At 44.8% G+C, this 21899-nt stretch overlaps 1 protein-coding gene across 1 annotated transcript in view; it reads left to right on the top strand.

Moving 5' to 3' along the window:
• Nucleotides 1-21899, top strand: part of BBS4 (Bardet-Biedl syndrome 4) — a 63302-nt gene that overhangs the window by 12104 nt on the left and 29299 nt on the right. The window contains exon 2 of the mRNA XM_070430800.1: nt 9224-9275. Within this exon, the coding sequence (XP_070286901.1) occupies nt 9224-9275 (52 nt within the window). The remainder of the gene's footprint in view (nt 1-9223; nt 9276-21899) is intronic.

Here is a 21899-nt window from a genome sequence, read left to right as displayed (position 1 = left end):
TCTGTTTTCTGGCTAATGAAAAGTAAATAGGATTCCACCGAGTCTCCTATCTACCTACTCCAGGATTTCTGTGAAAATCAAATGAGATGAGGCACGGGAAAATGCTTCACAGACATTTGGTTACAGTGTAAAGTGTTTCCACCTGGCTATAAAGCAACTCGTGTTCCTGGGCTGAAGAAACTGCAAGGAGGCTAGTCATTGCTAGGAGAGGAAGCTGGGTGTTGCTACGTGACATCATTACCTGGATGGAGGGAAGGACACTTAGCATATCAGCCTTTTATATATATAGATTTCACCCCAAAGTTGCAAATATACATCCTTCTAAAGTGCACATGGTTCATTCTCAAAGATAGACCACATGTTAGGGCATAAAATAAGTCTCTACAAGTTCAAGAAGATTGAAATTATATCAAGCATCGTCTCAGATCACAGTGGAATGAAATTAGAAATCAGCTACAATAAAAACGCCCCAAAACATTCAAACACATGGAGGCTAAGTAGCATGTTATTAAATAATGAATGCGTTACCAATGAGATCAAGAAAGAAATGAAAAATGAACACAGCCACCCAAAATCTCTGGGATCCACCAAAAGCAGTACTGAGAGGGAAGTTCATAGCACTACAGGCCTATCTAAAAAAAAGATATATTAATAATAAACTAACCCTGCTGCTGGGGTTCTTCCAGCATCTAGAAGGGTTCAGGAAATCTGGAGAAGGCTGTGTGTAACTTTATAAAGAGTCCAGAGATGAAACATAATTTTGAACGGCATTATAGGGAGTCAGAGAAGACTTAGTTAAAGGAATTAAGTTCTCCTCGTTTCAGGACCCCTTGATTTTTATTAACACAATTTGTCCTAAGGCAAGGTGGAGATATACACCTCAAAGGGTAGGGTTAGGTACAGAATCCATTGTCAGATTGGAAGAATTTGCCTACGGCTGTTCAGGTGTTTGGCCAGGAGGAGGCAATAACATGTAGATTAAGATGCCCTGAGCTGTCTGGCAGCAAGCAGTCATCCCTTTTCAGGTTTGGGGAAATGCCTTTAGCCATTCCCAACAGGCAATAACATATGTGACTCAGCCCTTGTTGAGTCCCCAAGTTCCATCAACCTTTTGATGAAACTCTTGCAATTATGACATGCTGGAACTGGCTTCCGGCACCCTGCAACTAATAACTAGAAAAAGAACAAGAAAAGCCCAAAGTAGAAGGAAGGAAATAATAAAGATTAGAGCAGAAATAAATAACATAGAGACTAAAAAAAAAAAAAAATCAATGAAACCAAGAACTGGTTCTTTGAAAGGATAAACAAAATTGATAAACCATTAGCCAGACTCATCAAGAAACAGAGAGAGGACCCAAATAAATAAAATAAGAAATGAAAGTGGAGAAGTAGCCACTGACACCACAGAAATATTAAGAATTGTAAGAAAATGCTATGAACAACTGTATGCCAACAAGCTGGACAATGTGGATTAAAAGGGACAAATTCCTACAAAAATACAATCTCCCAAAACTGAATTAGGAAGAATCAGAAAACCTGAATAGGCCAGTAACAACTGATGAAATAGAAGCAGTAATAAAAAAAACTCCCAGCAAACGAAAGCCTGGGTGTGGATGGCTTCACAGGGGAGTTTTAAGAAACATCCAAAGATGAACTAACCTCTGTACTCCTCAAAATATTCCAAAAAATCCAAGAGGAAGGAACACTTCCAAGCTCTTTTTATGAGGCCAGCATTATATAATTCCAAAACCAGATAAAGACACTGCAAAGAAAGAGAATTACAGACCAGTATCCCTGATGAACATAGATGCTAAAATCCTCAACAAAATATTAGCAAATTGGATCCAATAATATATTAAAAAGGCCAAGTGGGATTTATTCCAGGATGCAAGGCTGGTACAATATCAATAAATGTGATACATCACATAAACAAAATGATAGACAAAAATCACATGATTATATCAATAGATGCAGAAGAAGTGTTCAATAAAATCCAACACCCTTTTTGATAAAAACTCTCAGTAAAGTGGGAATAGAGGGGGCATGTCTCAACATGATAAAGGGCATATATGACACACTTCCAATGAACATTATTCTCAATGGGCAAAAAACGAAAACCATTTCCCTTAAGAACAGGAACGAGACAGGCAGGTCTGCTTTCACCACTCTTATTCAACACTAGATGCATGGTGCAGTAATTTCGTGTGTGGGTAGGGTCCCTAGGCCTGGCTGGTGATCAGGGCCGATTGGGGCCTTCTGGCTGCTGGCTGGGGCCTTACTTCGGCTGCTGGCTGGAGCCTTCCTTCCCTGGCTGCTGGTTGCAGCAAGGGCCTTCCTTTGTTCCACGCCACCCCCTGGTGGTCAGCGCATGTCGTAGTGAGCGATTGAACTCTAATTTAAAAAAATAAAAAAATAAATACAGTTTTAAAAAAAAAGCCATCGATTTTTGGGTGTTGATTTTGTGTTCCACTACATTGCCAAAGTCATTTATTAAATCTAGTAGGTTTTTTTGTTTGTTTGTTTTTGGTGGAGTCTTTAGGGTTATCTATGCACAACATCATGTCATCTGCGAATAATGACAGTTTTACTTCCTTCTTTCCAATTTAGATGCCTTTTCTTTCTTTTTTTTAAAATTAAATCTTTATTTTAAAAAAACCTGCTTAATTTCTTTTTTTTTAAATCTTTATTGTTCAGATTATTACATTTGTTCCTCTTTTTTCCCCCCATAACTCCCCTCCTTCCAGCTCCCACCCTACCCTCCACCCTCACTCCCCACCCACTGAGTTCATCCATAGGTGCATGATTTTTGTCCAGTCACTTCCCGCATCTCCCACACCCCTTTTCCCCCAAGAATAGTCAGTCCATTCCCTTTCTATGTTCCTGATTCATTATAGTCACCAGTTCATTCTGTACATCAGGTTATTTATTCACTTGATTCTTAGATTCATTTGTTGATAGATGCATATTTGTTGTTCATAATTTGTATCTTTACCTTTTTCTTCTTCTTCCTCTTCTTAAAGGATACCTTTCAGCATTTCATATAATACTGGTTTGGCGGTGATGAACTCCTTTAGTTTTTCCTTATCTGTGAAGCTCTTTATCTGACCTTCAATTCTGAATGATAGCTTTGCTGGATAAAGTAATCTTGGTTGTAGGTTCTTGGTATTCAGCACTTTGAATATTTCTTGCCATTCCCTTCTGGCCTGCAAAGTTTCTGTTGAGAAATCAGCTGACAGTCGTATGGGTATTCCCTTGTAGGTAATTGAGCCTCTTTCTCTTGCTGCTTTTAAGATTTTCTCTTTGTCTTTTGCTCTTGGCATTTTAATGATGATGTGTCTTGGTGTGGTCCTCTTTGGATTCCTTTTGTTTGGGGTTCTCTGCGCTTCTTGGACCTGTAAGTCCATTTCTTTCTCCAGGTGGGGGAAGTTTTCTGCCATTATTTCTTGAAATAGGTTTTCAATATCTTGCTGTCTCTCATCTTCTGGCACTCCAATGACTCTGATATTAGTCCGCTTAAAGCTGTCCCAGAGGCTCCTTACACTATCTTCACACTTTCGGATTCTTTTTTCATTTTGCTTTTCCAATTGGGTGTTTTTTGTCGAATCTTTGGTTTGATTATTGTGCTCCTCTGGTCTGCTATTGGGTATAATATCCTTTATTTCAGTCCGTGTATGCTTACTTTCTAATTTCTTTATCGTAGCATCGAGGGTCTCATTAGTTTTCGTGAGGCTCTGCACAAATTTATGGCAAGCCCTCAAAATTGCGATTCTTAGCTCCATATCCTCCATTTCTGTCATGTTTTTTTGTCTCCGCATCTTTTATGCTTTCTTGGTGCACCCCCTTGTGGTCTCTGTGCGCAGTCTTGTTCTAGCCAAGCCTTAATTGTTGTAGTTAACACTAGAGGGATTTGACCACCAGGTCGACTGGCTGTGGAAATCAGCTGTGGGAAAACTTCAGTCCTCAGGGGAGGCGCTAGTCCAGCCCTTGCCTGAGGCGATCAGCAAATGGCTGTGCGCAGGGTTTGGGCGGGGCGGGCTCAACAGGGCGGAGGGAGGGAGCAGCTATGGCCGCTCTCAGTCCGTCCCTAGGGGCTCTGCCTCTCTGTCCCAGCAACCGCTGCAAACCTCGGAGGGGCCGTAGCCAGACAGTCCCGCTTCTCCCGTTTGAGTCTGGGTCCCTAGAGACTCGCCCGGATCTGTAGCCCAGAGTCTGAGACTCACTCCTGATTGAAAACGACAATCGCGCCCTCGGCCGCCAGCCCGCTTTGCGCGCGCACCCTCACCACCGCACCGCCGTACCTTTAAATTTTCCACACTGCGCCTCCGCTGAGCGTCGGAATGCTGTTGTTTTTGCTTCTAGTTGAAGAGACTCTCCTCAGCCAGCCTTCCTGTGGTTCTGGTTGATGTCCGCTCCGACTTTTAGTTGTATTTTTGAAGTGGTTGTCCACGGCGGCAGTCTCCGGTGTTTACCTATGCCGCCATCTTCGATTCCCTGCTTAATTTCTAGTTGGTCCTTTTTCATATCCTCGAGGGTCTCACTAGATTTATTGAGAGTCTCACTAAATTTATCAGCGGTTTCTAGAAAATTCTTGAAAAACCTTATAAGTGTGGTTTTGAACTCTATGTCCAGTAGTTTGCTTTCCTCCATTTCTGTCATTTTTGACCTGTTTCTTTGTTTCTGCATTTTGGCTGCTTCCCTGTGTTGATAGAGTGGCTTTCTGTGCTAGGTGTCCTATAGGGCCCAGTAGCTCAGCCTCCCCAATTACCTGAGGTGGACACTCTTGGTGCACCCCTTTGTGGGCTTTGTGCACAGTCTTGTTATAGTTAAGCCTTGATTGTTTTAGGTATCACTGGGAGGAATTGACCTCCAGGCCAATTGGCTGTGAAAATCAGTTGTGTCTACAGTGAGAGAACTTCTGTGCTGGGGACACCCTCCTGGGGCAAGACTTGCTTCAGTGGGGCTTTGGTGCTCACTGAGTCTGCCCCCTGAGTGTGTCCTTTATGGATCTGAGGAGTTGTAATCTGGATGGTCCCACTCTGACCACTGGGTACACTGGCTCTTGGATCTCTAAGGAGGTGCTAATTTAGCCTCTGCCTGAGGCTACCCAGCAGGAGCTATGGAGAGATCTGCAGATTCCTCTTCTTTGTTTGGGGTTTGGAGGTGCCCAGATGAGGCCCAGCTGTGAAGCAATGCAAGCTGCTGTGGGGCCTTGGGCCTTCTTTTGGATGTTGTGGGTCTCTCTGACCCAGCTGCAGTTTGTTAGGTAATTTTAGATTGCAAAGGGCTAGGTCATTCATATGCAAAAGCCTCTGCGCACAGCTTGGATGGGGCGGAGTCTCAGGGAATCAGCAGGGAGGAGCAGACAGCTATGGCTGATCCTCAGCCCTGCCCTAAGAGGCCCCGGGTCTTAGTGTCCTGGTACTCGCTGCAAGCACCTGAGAAAGCCGCCCTCAAATCCTGCCTGCTGCCAGACAGTCCAGTTTCTTCCTGTATGAGTCTGGGTCCCCAGAGACTCGCCCGGAACTGGAGTTCAGAGCAGTTGGGAGCTTGAGACTCCCTCCAGATTGAAAGAAACAACCGCGTCCTCAGTTGCCAGCCCTTTCCACCTGCGCCTCTGTACCTCTGCACTTTACTTCCGCACCTCCTCTGAGTCTCAGTGTACTTTTCTCTTTCCTTCTAGTTGTAGAATTTCCACTCAGCCAGCCTTCCTGTGGTTCTGGATGATGTCCGTTTTGTCTTTTAGTTGTATTTTTGAAGTGGTTGTGTGAGGCAGCAATTTCCGGCGTTTATCTATGCCACCATCTTGGTTTCCCCTCGATGGCTTTTTAAAAAAAATTTATTTTATTTTTTAATAATAATTTTTATTTCTTAAAGTATTAAAAAGAGTATTACATATGTCTCCTCCCCCCCCCACCTTGACATTTCCCCGGCCCCTACTCCTGCCCCCCCCCCCCCCCCCCCCGTGTCTTGTGTCCATTGGTTACTCTTATATGCATGCATATAAGTCCTTCAGTTGATCTCTTAATCCCCCCCCAAACCCTCCCCAGGCTTCCCACTATAGTTTGACAGTCTGTTCAATGTTGCTCTGCCTCTGCATGTACCCCTGTTCATCAGACTATACTGGTCCCCATTATCTGTCCCAACCTCACCGGGGCCGTCCCGACCTCACCGGGGCCGTTTCAGCCTCACCGGGGCCGTCCCTACCTCACCAGGGTTGTTTCAACCTCACTGGGGCCGTCCCGACCTCACCGGGGCCGATTCAACCTAATGGCTTTTTTTATACATCAATAATGAATTCTCAGAGAGAGAAACTAAACAAACAATCCCACTTACAGTTGGAACAACAAAATAATAAGATACTTAGGAATAAACTTAACGAAGGAATGTGACAGAAGATTTTGTTGATAGACACCAAAGTTTGAATTTTATCTAATTTTCATGTGTTATAAAATATATATTAGAAAGTGCAAAAACCACTCAGCTAGTTTGTGGGCTTTATAAAAACAGGCTGGAGCCCTAGCCAGTTTGGCTCAATGGATAGATCATTGGCGTACGGACTGAAGGGTCCCAGATTCAATTCCTGTCAAGGGTACATACCTCGGTTGCAGGCTCCTCCCTGGCCCGGGCCCTGGTTGAGGCTTGTGCAGGAGGCAATCAATTGATGTGTTTCTCTCACATCGATATTTCTCTCTGTCTTTCCCTTTCTCTTTCACTCTCTGAAAATAGGCTGGATTTGATCTTAGGCCATAGTTTTTGCTGACTTTGTATCTAGATTAGCATTTATTTTACTTAGTACTGGATACTTGGTAGTTATTCTTATAATGTCTTAATGTGATACTGTCTTCCATTTTTAATTATTGAGAAGTTAGCTGTCAATCTAATTATCCTTTCTTTTTAGGTAATGTGGTGATAAGTTTTTCTTTCGTTGTATTTTATTTATTTTTTAATATATTTAAAAATATATATTTTATTGATTTTTTACAGAGAGGAAGGGAGAGGGATAGAGAGCTAGAAACATCAATGAGAGAGAAACATTGATCAGCTGCTTCCTGAACATCCCCTACTGGGTATGTGCCCCCAACCAAGGTACATGCCCTTGACTGGAATCGAACCTGGGACCCTTCAGTTCGCAGGCCGACGCTCCATCCACTGAGCCAAACTGGTTAGGGCTATTTTTTTAATATTTTTATTGACTTTTAGAGAGAGGGGAAGGAGAGGGAGAAAGAGAAACATTGATATGAGAGCAGAACATTGATTGACTATCTCCTGCACGCCCGCTACTAGGGATTGAACCTGAAACTTGGGCATGTGCTGTGATTAGGAATCCAACCTGCAACCTTTCAGTGCATGGGATGATGCAAATCAGCTGAGCCACACCTGCCAGTGCTTCTTGGTTGCTTTTAAGAACTTCTTATTGTCTTTGGTGCAGGTCCCTGTGATATATCTAAATGTCGCTTTATTTTCATTTAACCTGGTCAGGATTGATTGAGGATCCAGAATCTGAACATTCGTGTCTCTTTACCTATGGAAATTTTCAGCCATTATTTTTGCTCATATCATATATCATATCATATAAAACATAGGAGGTAGGAAAATCCATTTGAAGGTTTTTTGCAGTTATAATGTAAGATATTATCTATTATATTATTTAATACGATGTGTTACTTAAAAAGAACTCCCTCCTAGTATTGAGTGCTAGACAATTTCTGTGTAGATGACCTCATAAGCTTCCTTTTAAAATTTTTAAAAATTTTATAGGCAAAAGCTTTTAATAGAACTTAGTTATATAAAGTACTGTACACTCTAAAAGATGTAGAAAACTAGAGTTTCAAGTCTTTATTTAAAAAAGCTATTTAGCTTCATTGAAAAACCAAGTGTAGAGTACAAGACTGCAACAAGGGCTATGGCAATTCCATGGCATCTAGACCCCAGTCTTTCATGCTGTCGGTCAGTGGATATCACACTGATATGCTGTGTGGACACAGGCATGTCTAGCCTAGGAGTGAGGTGGGGAGTTGCATCTGGGTTCTGTTGTCAGTTCGTTATTCTTGAACTGGAACAGGCCAAGAAATAGCTAGCATGAAGGATTAAGTTGGAATGCGCCTCTCCCCTCCCATACCGGCTTCCCCAGCGCTGGCCACAGTTGCAGGGGACCGTGGCCGGGCGGCTTCACCTGGACTGCAGCCGCAGACGCCCGGGACCGTGGGGCGGGCGGCTTGTCCCTCTTCCGGGCCGCAGCTGCAGGCGCTGGTGCCTGGGACCACAGGGCAGATGGCTTATCCCTCTCCCAGGCTGCAGGTGCAGATGCAGCACTGGCACCTGGGACCGTGGGGATTGTGGGGCATACAGATTGTCCCTCTCCCGGGCTGCAGGTGTAGGCACAGCTGCTGGCACCTGGGACCATGTGGCGGGTGGCTTGTCCCTCTCTCAGGCTGCAAGCGCAGGCGTAGCCGCTGGTGCCTGGGACCGTGGGGCGGGTGGCTTGTTCCTCTCCCAGGCCGCAGACTAGCTGGTCCCCATTCTTCTTTTGTGAGCTCATTTGTGCCTGGCTGGTCCCCATTCCTCTCTCAGTAGCTCATTTGTGCCTGGCTGGTCCCCATTCCTCTCTCAGGAGCTCATTTGTGCCTGGCTGGTCCCATTCCTCTCTCCCCAGTGTTGAGTGTCTGAGCCCTTATGGCGTGATGGAGTGAGGGTGTGACAACCATTTGCATATTAGTTCTTTATTATATAGGATATCAGAAGTCTGGCTCCCTGTAGAAGCCATTCATCCAGTTTTGTGCAAAAATGAGAATTTCCTTGTCACTGCTTTCCCTCCTATGAAGTTCTGAGAAGGTATATTCATATCTGCTCCAAATGCTGCTGCTCTAACTCATAAGCTCTCTTTTATTTAAGTTATCACTTTTTTGGTTTGGTTGCTGAGAAGTATAGCATTACGTATAATACTAATATGTAGTGTCTAAGAACTTAGTACATTTATTTGTGCACATTTTATCCTGTATATAATTATACATGATAAATACACAAGTATTTTTAGATTATCAATATGCATTTTACATTACTAATAGTTTGCTTAATCTTTGTTTTTTAAACTATATTCAGAACAATCCTTTGTACCTGTATGCAGTTAATGGATTAATTGGAAAGCTACTGATTGTTATTTGAATGCTTCTTTAAGTTTGCAAGATTTAGGCTAGTGCTTTAACATAGACTTCTTTCATTTTAGAGAACTCAATTTCCTGCATCTGCTGAATCTCAAAAACCCCACCTGAAAAAAGGTCTGTATACAATTTCATTGTATATTTGCAGATTTCTCTTATTATTTCTTTTTTCTATATGAATTAGAGCTTCTTAAAATATGATTGTTGACAAAAGTACTATAATTGGGTTTTTCCATAGCTAGTTTTTATTTTATGGACTTGTTAGGTATTGGAAGATTGATTTTACCTGTAACTGTGTTTAAATGGAGTTTTATTATATAAATGTGTACTAATTTCCCACTTGTGAAAAAACCACTCTAAAATTCCCATAAATACGTATCAGGCCTCAATAATCTCATATATATGTTAAGTAAATGTGCAGTTTTACAAAAATTGAGTCTGGGAAGCCTAACTTGGTAAGGACCTATACCAGTGGTTCTCAACCTTCCTAATGCCATGACCCTTTAGTACAGTTCCTCATGTTGTGGTGACCCCCAACCATAAAATTATTTTCGTTGCTACTTCATAACTGTAATTTTGCTACTGTTATGAATTGTAATGTAAATATCTGATATGCAGGATGTATTTTCATTGTTAGAAATTGAACATAATTAAAGCATAGTGATTAATCACAAAAACAATATATAATTATATATGTGTTTTCTGATGGTCTTAGGCGACCCCTGTGAAAGGGTCGTTCGACCCCCAAAGGGGTCGTGACCCACAGGTTGAGAACCGCTGACCTATACTGTAACGAAGTGCATTTTATAATCTGATAGGAATATGATATATATTTTATTTAGAGGAACAGGATATCTTCATTTGTTAACCTATAGCCTTAGGAGGGTTTGCATCTGGTTGTAGGTTACTATGTATATTGGATATTTTCCTATGCCTCAACTTTTTATTTCACCAGGCTGTACTTCCTTTGCAACATGTGTTTGCTATAGTCTGCTAAGAGTTTGAAAGTTAATTTATCAATAAATTGTTTAGTTTACTTGGGGCATTTCTGTTACTCTTTGAAATTATAATTTAAATTATTGGAAAATCTGATTGCCTTTCAGGAATTTATTTTCAAAGAGTTTTCCAGGATTATATCTTTCACTGAAAGAGCAGTACTTCTATAATTTAGATTATTTGTTATTTAGATGTAATTCTGCCAATCCTATATAATAAAAGGGTAATATGCAAATTGACCCTAATGGTGGAATGACCAGAACGACCGCTGGACCAGTCACTATTAGGTGCACTGACCACCTCTTGGTCCCTTTCCCTGGCTGGAAGGCTCTGATTGCCTGATGGTGAACGGGGAACCGGGGATGGGTGGCAGGGGACGCAGGCAACGTCAGGCCAAGGCCCCTTTCCTACCAGTCGCCCCACACACAGAGGGTGACCTGCGGCAGAGGGTGACCTGCGGCAGGGGTGGGGCCGGCGAGCAGACATGATCGGCCGACCTCTTGGTCCCTTCCCCCGGCCGTCAGGCACCCATCACCTGATGGCGAATGGGAAACTGGGTGTGGGTGGCGGTGGGGGACAGGGCTGGGGAAGATGGCCCTGACTGCAGGCCAGGCCTAGGGACCATACCCACACACGAATTTCGTGCGCCGGGCCTCTAGTATTTAACGTAATTGCTAATATTTTTATACTGTTTCTGGGCATGAGAAATCATCTTCCTATGATACGTGTTACTTCATTTAATCACCAGGGTAATTTGGCTAGTTAAGTGGGGGTAGTGGGTATTGTGATTATCTCTCCATTGTTCTTTCCACACTTCCTTCAGAGTCAAACCCAGAGGTTTCATTGATTCCCAGACTAGGAGATCTGTAATTAGTATACACCAATCAAGAATTGGCCCATGCCCAATCCCAGTCAATAATATACAAAGTTTATAGCTATGAGGAAAAGGGACACAAGCTATGCTATAAAATTTAATAGTGCTGTCCTGTCCCTTCTAATCAGTTCTTTCTCCCTTCTTCACTACAGAGCAACTGCTTTCTTATTTCTGTTATTAAAGTTTAGAATTTCCTGTTCTTGAACCCCTCATAACTATGAGTACTTTTTACCAGATTCCAGGATCAGTGATAGGTGTTTGGAATACAAAGATTAATAGGGTATCAGTTCTGCCCTCAGGGGATTCAGTCTTCAGGGTATCCTATATAATAAAAGCTAATATGCTAAGTGTCCGATTGTTCGTTTGATTGGTCGACCAGTCGCTATGACGCGCACTGACCACCAGGGGGCAGACACTCCTTGCTGCTGGGGTCTGGCCAATTGGGACTGGGTGAGACAGGCCAGAAACATCCTGGAGCCCTCCTGCAGTCCCTCCCGGGTTGGTCAACCTCCTGTGGTCCCTCCCCGGCCAACCGGTCCTGATTGGGACTGGGCGAGACAGGCCAGACACGCCCTGGACCAATCCGTGCATTGGGCCTCTAGAGCAGGGGTCCTCAAACTTTTTAAACAGGGGGCCAGTTCATTGTCCCTCAGACTGTTGGAGGGCCGGACTATAGTTTAAAAAAAAAACTATGAACAAATTTCTATGCACACTGCACATATCTTATTTTGAAGTAAAAAAACAAAACGGGAACAAATACAATATTTGCATTTGCATGTGGCCTGTGGGCCGTAGTTTGAGGACCCTTGCTCTAGAGCAGCCGTGGGCAAACTACGGCCCATGGGCTGGATCCGGCCCGTTTGAAATGAACAAAACTAAAAAAAAAAAAAGACCGTACCCTTTTATGTAATGATGTTTACTTTGAATTTATATTAGTTCACACAAACACTCCATCCATGCTTTTGTTCCGGCCCTCCGGTCCAGTTTAAGAACCCATTGTGGCCCTCGAGTCAAAAAGTTTGCCCACCCCTGCTCTAGAGTATAAGCAAATAATTAAAGTTCAGTATATGCTTCCTAGGTCCTTTCTTTTGAAGGTTAAACATTTCCAGTTTTTTTCAACTCTTCACGTGAGATGTTTAGAACACTTCACTATTATTGCATTGGTTTTCTGGTGAAATGTTGGTACCCTAGGAAGTATTGAATTCAGGACTAAATAGAGTATTTATGGTGTGGTATGAACAGGGCCATATGGAATGTCTGAAAGATAAAATCTCTTCATCTGCACCTTTTATTTATGTTAGCCCAGCTCAAAGTTTCACTGCCTTTTGGGCAACCATTTAATACATTTGCAATATTACTGTATTGCACTGTGGCAGGGGTATCATTCATGTAGAATACAATGACTGCAATAAAAATGATGCTTTGGAATTGTGCATGGTGGTGACACAGGCCCCTAAAATATCGAGGATATAACAACATTCTCTTAATCTTCCCTTAATTTCTGGCTTCCATAACCCATAATTTTATCTATCAATACGGTGGATTACATTGAATTTTGGAATGTTGTATCAACCTTGCATTCCTGGGATAAATCTCACACGGTCACAATATATTAATCTTTTTATATATGGCTGGATTCCATTTGCTATATTTTGTTAAGGATTTTGCATTTGTGTTCATGAAAGTTGTTGGTTTATAGTTTTTATTTTTTGTGATACTTTTGTCTACTTTGCGTATCAGGGTTATGCTGGCCTCAAACAAGTTAGGAACTATTTCCTGTCCTAGTTTTTGGAAGATTTTGTATAGAATGGATATTATTTTGTTCTTAAATGTTTGCTAGAATGTGACAGTGAAGTAATCTGGGCCTGGATTTTTTTTGTTGGTTTTTAAATATAAACTCAATTTTTTTAATAGATGTGGAACTATTCAGATTACATATTTCTTTAGAAATAATGTTGGTAATATTTTCCTTTCAAATAAATTTGTCCATTTCATCTAACTTATCAAGTTTATTTGCATTAGGTTTACAATCCTATATAATAAAGATGTAATATACAAATCAACCCTCACGCCCTCACAAATGGCTGCCTACGATCAGGCTGGCAGGGGGGTTAGTGAGGGACAATCAAATGACTGAACAGCAGGCTGTGTGGGGTGACCAGGCTGGTGGGGGGGCGTGAGGGACAACCAGGCCGGCGGGGGCAGAGTTGGGGATGACCAGGCCGGCACAGGGGGCAGTTAATGGCAACCAGACTGGCAGAGGGGGGCAGTTGGGTGCGACCAGGCTGGCGGGGGGGGGGGGGGCAGTTAGGGGCAACCAGACCAGCGGAGGGGTGCAGTTGAGGGTGACCAGGCCAGCAGGGGGGGCAGATGGGGGCGATTAGGCTGGCAGGGGGCCAGTGAGGGGTGACTAGCCCGGCAGGGAAGGGGCAGTTGGGGGCGACCAGGTTGGCAAGGGTGGCAGTTAGGGGTGACCAGGCCGGCAGAGGGGGGCAGTTGGGGGCGACCAGGCCGGCGGCAGGGAGGGGGGCGGGTAATTAGGTGTGACCAGGCTGGCAGGGAGGGGGCAGTTGGGGACGACCAGGCAGGCAGGCAGGCAAGTGAGCAATTAGGAGCCAGTGGTCCAGGATTGTGAGAGGGATGTCCAACTGCCGGTTTAGGCCTGATCCCCAGGATTGGGCATAAACCGGCAGTCAGATATCCCCCGAGGGGTCCTAGATTGGAGAGGGTGCAGGCTGGGCTGAGGGGACCCTCCCCCCATGCACAAATTTCATGCACTGGGCCTCTAGTCCTATCTTATAAAAGAGTAATATGCAAATTAGCCATCACTCCGTCACTCCATCACAAAGATGGCTGCGCCCATAGCCACAAGATGGTGGCGCTAAGTCCCCTCAGCCACTGAAGTGTACAGGCCTTTTGGCCAGGCAGGTGGTGGGGGAGGCGGGGGGGGGGGGCAGAGGGAAGGAGCAGGCGATCAGTGGGCGCAGGGGCGGAGCCAGCGATCGCAGGGGTCTGGGGGTCCCCTGCCCAAGCCTGCAGCCTTGGCCAAAGGCTATAGGCCTGGGCAGGGGCAGAGCCGGTGATCAGAGTGAACTACAGAGGAAACACATTTTCTGACCACTCATTGGCTAAGCTCCCTGTATGCCACTGGTAATATTCTTAGTAATTTGGGTAATAAGAATCCAAAAAGGTGATCTAGGGTTTTTCACCACACTCCTGGAGAAAAAAACGAAGGTCCGATCCTGGAGGCCTAAGAAATGTCATATCCTGCCCTAGCTGGTTTTGCTCAGTGGATAATGCCTCGACTTGCCGACCACAGGGTCTGTCTGGGTTCAATTCTGACCAAGGGCATGTACCTAGGTTGCAGGCTCCTCCCTGGCCGGGGCTCAGGTCAGGGCTCATGTAGGAGGCAACCAATCAAAGTGTTCCTCTCACTTTGATGTTTCTCTCTGTCTTTCCCTTTCTCTTCCACATTCTCTAAAAATCAATGGAAATGTATCCTCAGGTGAGGATAAAAAAAAAAAAAGAAAGAAAGAAATGTCATATCCTATGAAAGACACATCTTGAAAATGCCTAAAGAAAGTTGTCATTTTTTCATGGTGAAGGGACTGGAGTCCGTGTTGACGAAAACACCTTGGTGGCTGCGGTGACTGGCAGTGGCTGCAGCAGTGGGGTGATGGGGCTGGTGCCTTCCCCTGATCAGCCTGGTCGCCTCCCACAAAGGGAGGCCAGACTGTGGCTTTGGTCCGCTCCCCAAGGGGAGCAGGGAGTGGGCCTAAGCTATCAGTAGGACATCCCCTGAGGGCTCCCAGTATGTGAGGGGGCAGGCTGGGCTGAGGGACCCCCCCAGTGCACAAATTTTGTGCACTGTGCCCCTAGTCTATATATATAAAACCCTAATATGCAAATAGACTGAACGGTGGAACAACCGAACAACCGGTTGCTATGATGTGTGCTGACCACAAGGGAGCACGCGTGAAACATGGCAGGCGTCGGCAGCAGGCGGCAAAGTGTGGAACATGGCGGGTGTTGGCTGCGGCGGGGTGGTGGAGCAGGTGAGCTGGGTGCCAGACCAAGGCGGGTGCCAGTTGCTATCATTGGGGCGAGCCTCTAGTGCAGCCGTGGGCAAACTACGGCCCGCGGGCCGGATCCGGCCCGTTTGAAATGAATAAAACTAAAAAAAAAAGACCGTACCCTTTTATGTAATGATGTTTACTTTGAATTTATATTAGTTCACACAAACACTCCATACATGCTTTTGTTCCGGCCCTCCGGTCCAGTTTAAGAACCCATTGTGGCCCTCGAGTCAAAAAGTTCCACTGAGCCAAACCGGTCAGGGCCTTTATATGTTTTTATTGTCACAAATTATTCCTGTTTATGCTGTGAGTTTTGGCAATCCTACTGGTAGTGTTATGACCTTATGTTCTTTGTTTCAGGTAGAATAACTCCCTTAAATATTTCCTGCAATGGAGGTTTTCTAGTGGTCAAATTCCTCAGCTTCTGGGAATGTTCTGTTTTCTGTGCTCATCAGCGCACTCTTAATTTCTTTAATTGCCTGCTTCATTTCCAGGATTTCTGCTTGATACTTTTTTTTTTTTTTAATATATTTTATTGAGTTTTTACAGAGAGGAAAGGAGAGAGATAGAGAGTTAGAAACATCGGTGAGAGAGAAACATCGATCAGCTGCTTCCTGCACACTCCCCACTGGGGATGTGCCCGCAACCAAGGTACATGCCCTTGACCGGAATCGAACCTGGGACCTTTCAGTCCGCAGGCCAACGCTCTATCCACTGAGCCAAACCGGTTTCGGCTGCTTGATACTTTTTTAAAATTTCAATTTCTTTGGAGAAATACTCATTTTGTTCATTGATTTGTTTTCTGAGTGTGCTAAATTCCCAGTCAGTATTTTCTCACATCTCATTGAGTATTTTCAGAACTGCAATTATGAAATCTCTGTCATTGAACTCGTATAATTCCATGTGCTCCAGCCTGTTTCCTGGAGATTTTTCATTTTCTTTCTGGTCATTGTTGTTTTTGTGGTTGTTTATGGTGTTCACTGTTCTCCTTTGTTTTCCCATTTATCTCTGAGGAGGTCTTTCTACTCTGCTCCAGTAGATGGTGCTGAATTGCAAGATTTTTATCCTCTGTGGCCTCACAGTTTTGTGCCTCTGTGGTTTCCTTAGGGCTGTACCACCTTTGCTGCTTAGGTGTGAGGTTTGTTTTTTTCCTCACAGTAATGGCGCCCCCTGATCTCCACGGGTTCAGCCCAAGCATGCCTCCTGGGGTTCAGTTACAGAGGGGAACTTTCTTCTGCAACACATATTGGCCTACAGATAATACACTCCTGGAAACAACTCTAAGGGCAATGGGAAGTGAGATTTGGGAGTCTATCAGTGGCAGGCTCTGTGATCTACTTTCTTTGCCTGAAAGCCCCACAGCCAGGCCCAGCCATGGGGAACAACTCTGTAGTGAGGCTGTCTGCTGACTTGCAGCTCACACATACAACTCAGACCCCATTCAAAAGGTGTTCCCGTGGTTCAGACACTCTCTCACTGTTTGTGTGTGCAACCACACAATGCCACTACTCCAGTGGCAACTTCAACAGCTAGCCACTCACTGGGTTAGCTCTCTGTTTGTCCCAACTGGCTGAGGAAAGTGCCCATAACTGCTGCTGCCAGTTCCCAGCTGTGCTGCAGATATGTTGCTGCACTGTAGCCGTGTTGAGCTTACCTTTCTTCTCATCTTTCCACTTATTCCAAGGAGGCCACCTTAGTTTTTCCATTGTACAGGTCTCCAGGCCTGCATTGGTGTTGAGCAGGGACTTCTTTGTTGAATTATAGGTGGTTATTTTGTTGCAATGTTAGGGGGAGAGGATAGATGCACCTTTATGCCGCCATTCCTCTGACATCACTTTTAATTTCTTGGTTATAGGTCCTTGCTTTTCATCACTTTGTATATTTCTTACCACTCCCTTCTGGCCTACAAAGTTTCTTTTGAGAAATCAGCTGACAGTCATATGGGCGCTTCCTTGTAGGTAACTAACTGCTTTTCTCATGTTGCTTTTAAGATTCTTTCTTTGTCTTTAAGTCTTCGCATTTTAATTGTGATGTGTCTTGTTGTAGGCCTCTTTGGGTTTCTCTTGTTTGGGGCTCTCTGGGCTTCCTGGACATGCAAGTCTATTTCTTTCACCAGGTAGGGGAAGTTTTCTGTCATTTCTTCAAATAGGTTTCAACATCTTGCTCCCTCCCCCTTCTGTCACACCCCATAATGTGAATATTGGTACACTTGAAGATGTCCCAGAGGCTCCTTACATTATCTTCATATTTTTGGATTCTTTTTTTCTTTTTGCTCTTCTGATTGGATATTTTTTGCTTCCTCATATTCCATATGGTTGATTTGATTCTCAGAATCCTTTACTGTTGAATACCTGTAAATTGCTCTTTATTTCAGTCAGAGTATGCTTAATTTCTAACTGAACCTTTTTCATGTCTTTGACATTCTCACCAAGATTCTTGAAAGTCTCCTCAAGATCTTTGAGTAATCTTTTAACCATGGTTTTGAACTCTGTATCCAGTAGTTGGCTTGCTTTCATTTGTGACATGTTTCTTTGTCTCCACATTTTGGCTGCTTCCCTGTGTTTGTTTTTATGCATTGGGTAGAGCTACTATGTCTCCTGGAATTGGTAGAATGGCCTTGTATAGTAGGGCCCAGTGGCTCAGGATCCCCAGTCACCTGAGCTTGGCACTCTAGGTGTACCCCTTTGTGAGCTGTGTGCATAGTCTTGTAGTTGAGTCTTGATTGCTGTTGGCGTCACTGGGAAGAATTGACCTCCAGGCCAATTGGCTGTGAGGACCAGCTCTGACTACAGTGGAAGAGCTGCTGTGCAAGAGGTAAGGCCCAGCTGTGAAGCAAGGCAGGCTGGTGTTAATACCCGGTCTTGGGCTTTTTATTGATAGGTTTGGGCATGCTGTCACCAGCTGCAGCTTGTTTGAGAGATTTTAGCAAAGTCTGAAGCCTGAGCTAGGACAGGCAATTCATATAGAAAAGCTGCTGCAAACACCTTGGGTGCGGCTGCAAATTGGATGGAGTAGGGCAGTGGTTCTCAACCTTCTGGCCCTTTAAATACAGTTCCTCATGTTGTGACCCAACCATAAAATTATTTTTATTGCTACTTCATAACTGTAATGTTGCTACTGTTATGAATCATAATGTAAATATCTGATCTACAGGATGGTCTTAGGCGACCCCTGTGAAAGGGTCATTCGACTGCCAAAGGGGTCGCGACCCACAGGTTGAGAACCTCTGGAGTAGGGTCTCAGGGAATCCTCAAGGTGGAGTAAACACTGTGAGCCACGCTGATGGAAACTCAGGTATGGCTGCCAGTCAGCTCTGCAATGGGGGAGGTCCTAGCATAGGAACAATGACCCTTGTGAGCACCCCTGTCTGGGAGAAAGCCACCTCTGAGTTCTTGCCCTGATGTCAGACAGTCCAGTTCCTCTCTCTATATGTTTGGGTTCCCCAGAGCCTCCTGGTGCTGGAGCTCAGAGGTGTGGTGCGCTGGCCCTTTAAAAGGAACAGCTGCATCTCAAGCAGCCTCTGTGTCACTCAGCCACAATCCCTGCTGGTTTTTACAGCCCAAAGTTTCAGGGACTTCTCTTCCCAGCTCTGGAATCCTGGGCTGGGGGTCTGGTGTGGGGCTGGGGTCCCTTGCTCCTCCCAGGCGGCCTCCACAGAGACCATCTCCCTCCCAATTAATAAAAACAGCCCACATGGGTACTGGACCAGCCCCTTCAGCACCTCCACCCCTCCTACCTGTCTCAGTGTGCTTTCTTCTTTAATTCTCTAGTTGTAGTACTTCCATTCAGCTAGCTTTCAGATGGTTCTGAATGATGGTTGTTCTGTATTTTAGTTGTAATTTTGATATGGTTGTGGGAGGTGGAGAGTACTGGCGTTTACCTATGTCACCATCTTGGTTCTCCTAGCCTGTTATATTTGGTCAAACATTTAATTGACTCACCCCTAATGCCTTGGCAGGGCCTGACCAAATGAGTTCGCAGGCCTTATATAGCCTGCAGGCTAGACATTCCCCACCCTTGCTTTAGAGAGTTGGTGACAGAGTGGCAGGCCATACTTACAATTGAGACTTGGTCCAAGGATGCTCAGTAAGCCACTGTTCCCAGAACTATTCATTACATTGTATTTCTTTACCCACTTTACACACACACACACACACACACACACACACACACACACACCGACTTTAACCGTTTGAGTCCCAAGCATGCGATCGCGCTGCTTGGTATTTCTCGACATAAAATAAAACAAGCGCTATCACGCTGTTTGGGTCTTTTCGTACTAATTTAGAGAAAGCGCGGTTGCGCTGTTTGGGATTCTTCGACAGTGGTTTTTCAATACCCCCTGGGACTCAAACGAATCGTATGTTTTCTCGACATAAAATCTCAGCAGCGCGATCGCACTGCTTGGGACTCAAACGGTTAAACTTAGTGATTTGTATGGTCTTAGTGGGCAATTTCTTTTTAAATTCTCACCAAAGGATATGTTTCCATTGTTCTTTAGAGAGAGTGTGGAAGGAAGGGAGAAGGAAGAGAGAGAGAGAGAGAGAGAGAGAGAGAGAGAGAGAGAGAAAGAGAGAAAGAGAGAAAGCGCACATTGATGGAGACACATTGAATGGTGTGGGGAATCAAACCTGCGACCCTTCAGTCCATGGCCTGAAGCTGTAACCACTGAGCAAAATCAGCCAGGGCTTTAGTACAAAATTTAATTCTGGAAGTGATTAGGCAGAACATGAATGGCTAAGATCTGATGATTGATAGGTCTAGGAGGAAGTGAAGGAAGGAAGCCAAAGTCATCAAAGAATCTTAGTAGGCCCTTATTGACTACATGAAAAGTGGTCCCACTCAGAGAATGTGGGTAATTGGAAGATGAAGAGACAATTACTTAAAATTCTCTCTCTTTTTCTTTTGGCACATAAAATCATATCCATGATTTCAGCTTACAAATTCCATTAATATTCCCTATTCTCGGAAAAGAGTACGCAGCATTACTTCTTAATTTTTGTGTTCAAGCAACATTAACTCTGGGCCACAGTAAGCTCTTTTCCCTTCATGTCATATTATGGACATATAAGTCTTAGGTTTTCTGTGATGTATGTCCTAAGGTTCTGGAACAGAATGATTACACATCATTTCTTTCTCTTCCCTGCTGTATTTTTTCTTTTATGTGTTTAGAAAATCCAGGCATATCTCAAACATGTATAGAAGTGCATTAAAAAAATACAAACACCCATGAACTACTCACTGGCCAGATTCAATAAATAAAAACATTTAGCCATGTATACTTATATGCTCTTTACTTTTTTTTGAGAAATAAAGCATTAAAGAGTTGATGCCTCCTTTTTATCTTTTTCTAATCCCATTCCTCCCTCTCCTTTCCTTGAGGCCACCTCTATTCTGAGGTTGGTATGAATCCTCCTTGTTACCATAGAAAAATAATTTCTTAATGAATTGTTACCTATTTTTAAACTTTTGAATTCAAAGGGCAAAGTAACTAATTTTATGGTTTCTTTACCATGAATCATTTTCAATGACTCAAATATATATATTTTTTCACTCCTGTGCAAAAGTAGTCACATTTGAGCTATTGCTAAGACTGTGCTTAACTACATAAAATATTTTGTGTTCTCTGATCAGATGTGACATTCATTAAATAGCCTATATAATAAAAGGGTAATATGCAAATGGACCCTAATGGCGGAATGACCAGGAACGACCCATTGCTGTGATGCACACTGGCCACCAGGGGGCTGATGTTCAATGCAGAAGCTGACCCCTAGTGGTCAGTGCACTTCCACGGGGAGCTCCGCTCAGCCACAAGCTGGGCTGATGGCTTCGAGCTCAGCGGTGGTGGCAGGAGCCTCTCCCACCTCCTTGGCAGCGCTAAGGATATTCAACTGTGCCTTAGGCCTGCTCCCTGCTGCCAGAGGGATGTCTCACTGCCAGCTTAGGCCCGACTCCCTGGGGAGTGGGCCTAAGCTGGCAGGTGGACATCCCCCAAGGGCACCTAGCTGCCAGAGAGATGTCTGACTGCCAGCTTATTAGGCCCAATCCCCCATGAAGCGGGCCTAAGCCAGCAGGTGGACATCCCCCGAGGGGTCCCGGACTGCGAGAGGGCATAGGCCGGCCTGAGGAAACCCCCTGAGTGCACAAATTTTTGTGCACTGGGCCTCTAGTCCTATATAATAAAGAGGTAATATGCAAATTGACCATCATGCCCTCACAAGATGGCTGCCTATGACCAGGCCGGCAAGGGGGTAAGTGAGGGACGACCAAATAACTGAACAGCAGGCTGTGTGGGGTGACCAGGCAGGCAGAGGGGTTAGTGAGGGATGACCAAACGACTGAACAGCAGACTGCGTGGGGCAACCAGGCTGGCAGGAGGGGCAGTTGGGGGCAACCAGGCCAGCAGTGGGGGCATTTGGGGGCGACCAGGTTGGCAGGGGGGGCAGTTAGGGGCAACCAGGCCGGCAGGGAGGGGTGCAGTTGGGGGCAACCAGGCCAGCAGTGGGGGAAGTTGGGGGTGATTAGGCTGGCAGGGGGAGCAGTGATGGGTGACTAGGCCAGTGGGGGGGTCAGTTGGGGGTGACCTGGCCGGCAGCTGGGGGCAGTTAGGGGCAACCAGGCTGGCAGGGGGCCAATTCGGGGCGATCAGGCAGGCAGGTGAGTGATTAGGAGCCTGCGGTCCAGAATTGTGAGAGGGATGTCCAACTGCTGGTTTAGGCCTGATTCCCGTGATTGGGCCTAAACCGGTAGTTGGACATCCCCCAAGGGGTCCCGGATTGGAGAGGGTGCAGG

This window comes from Myotis yumanensis, unplaced genomic scaffold (assembly GCF_028538775.1).
Source record: "Myotis yumanensis isolate MYYU_CA2020_CCGP unplaced genomic scaffold, mMyoYum1.0.hap1 SCAF_1, whole genome shotgun sequence".
Taxonomy (NCBI): domain Eukaryota; kingdom Metazoa; phylum Chordata; class Mammalia; order Chiroptera; family Vespertilionidae; genus Myotis; species Myotis yumanensis.
Note: the sequence above shows the minus strand (reverse complement) of the source record. Positions and strands in the feature narration are given on the sequence as shown.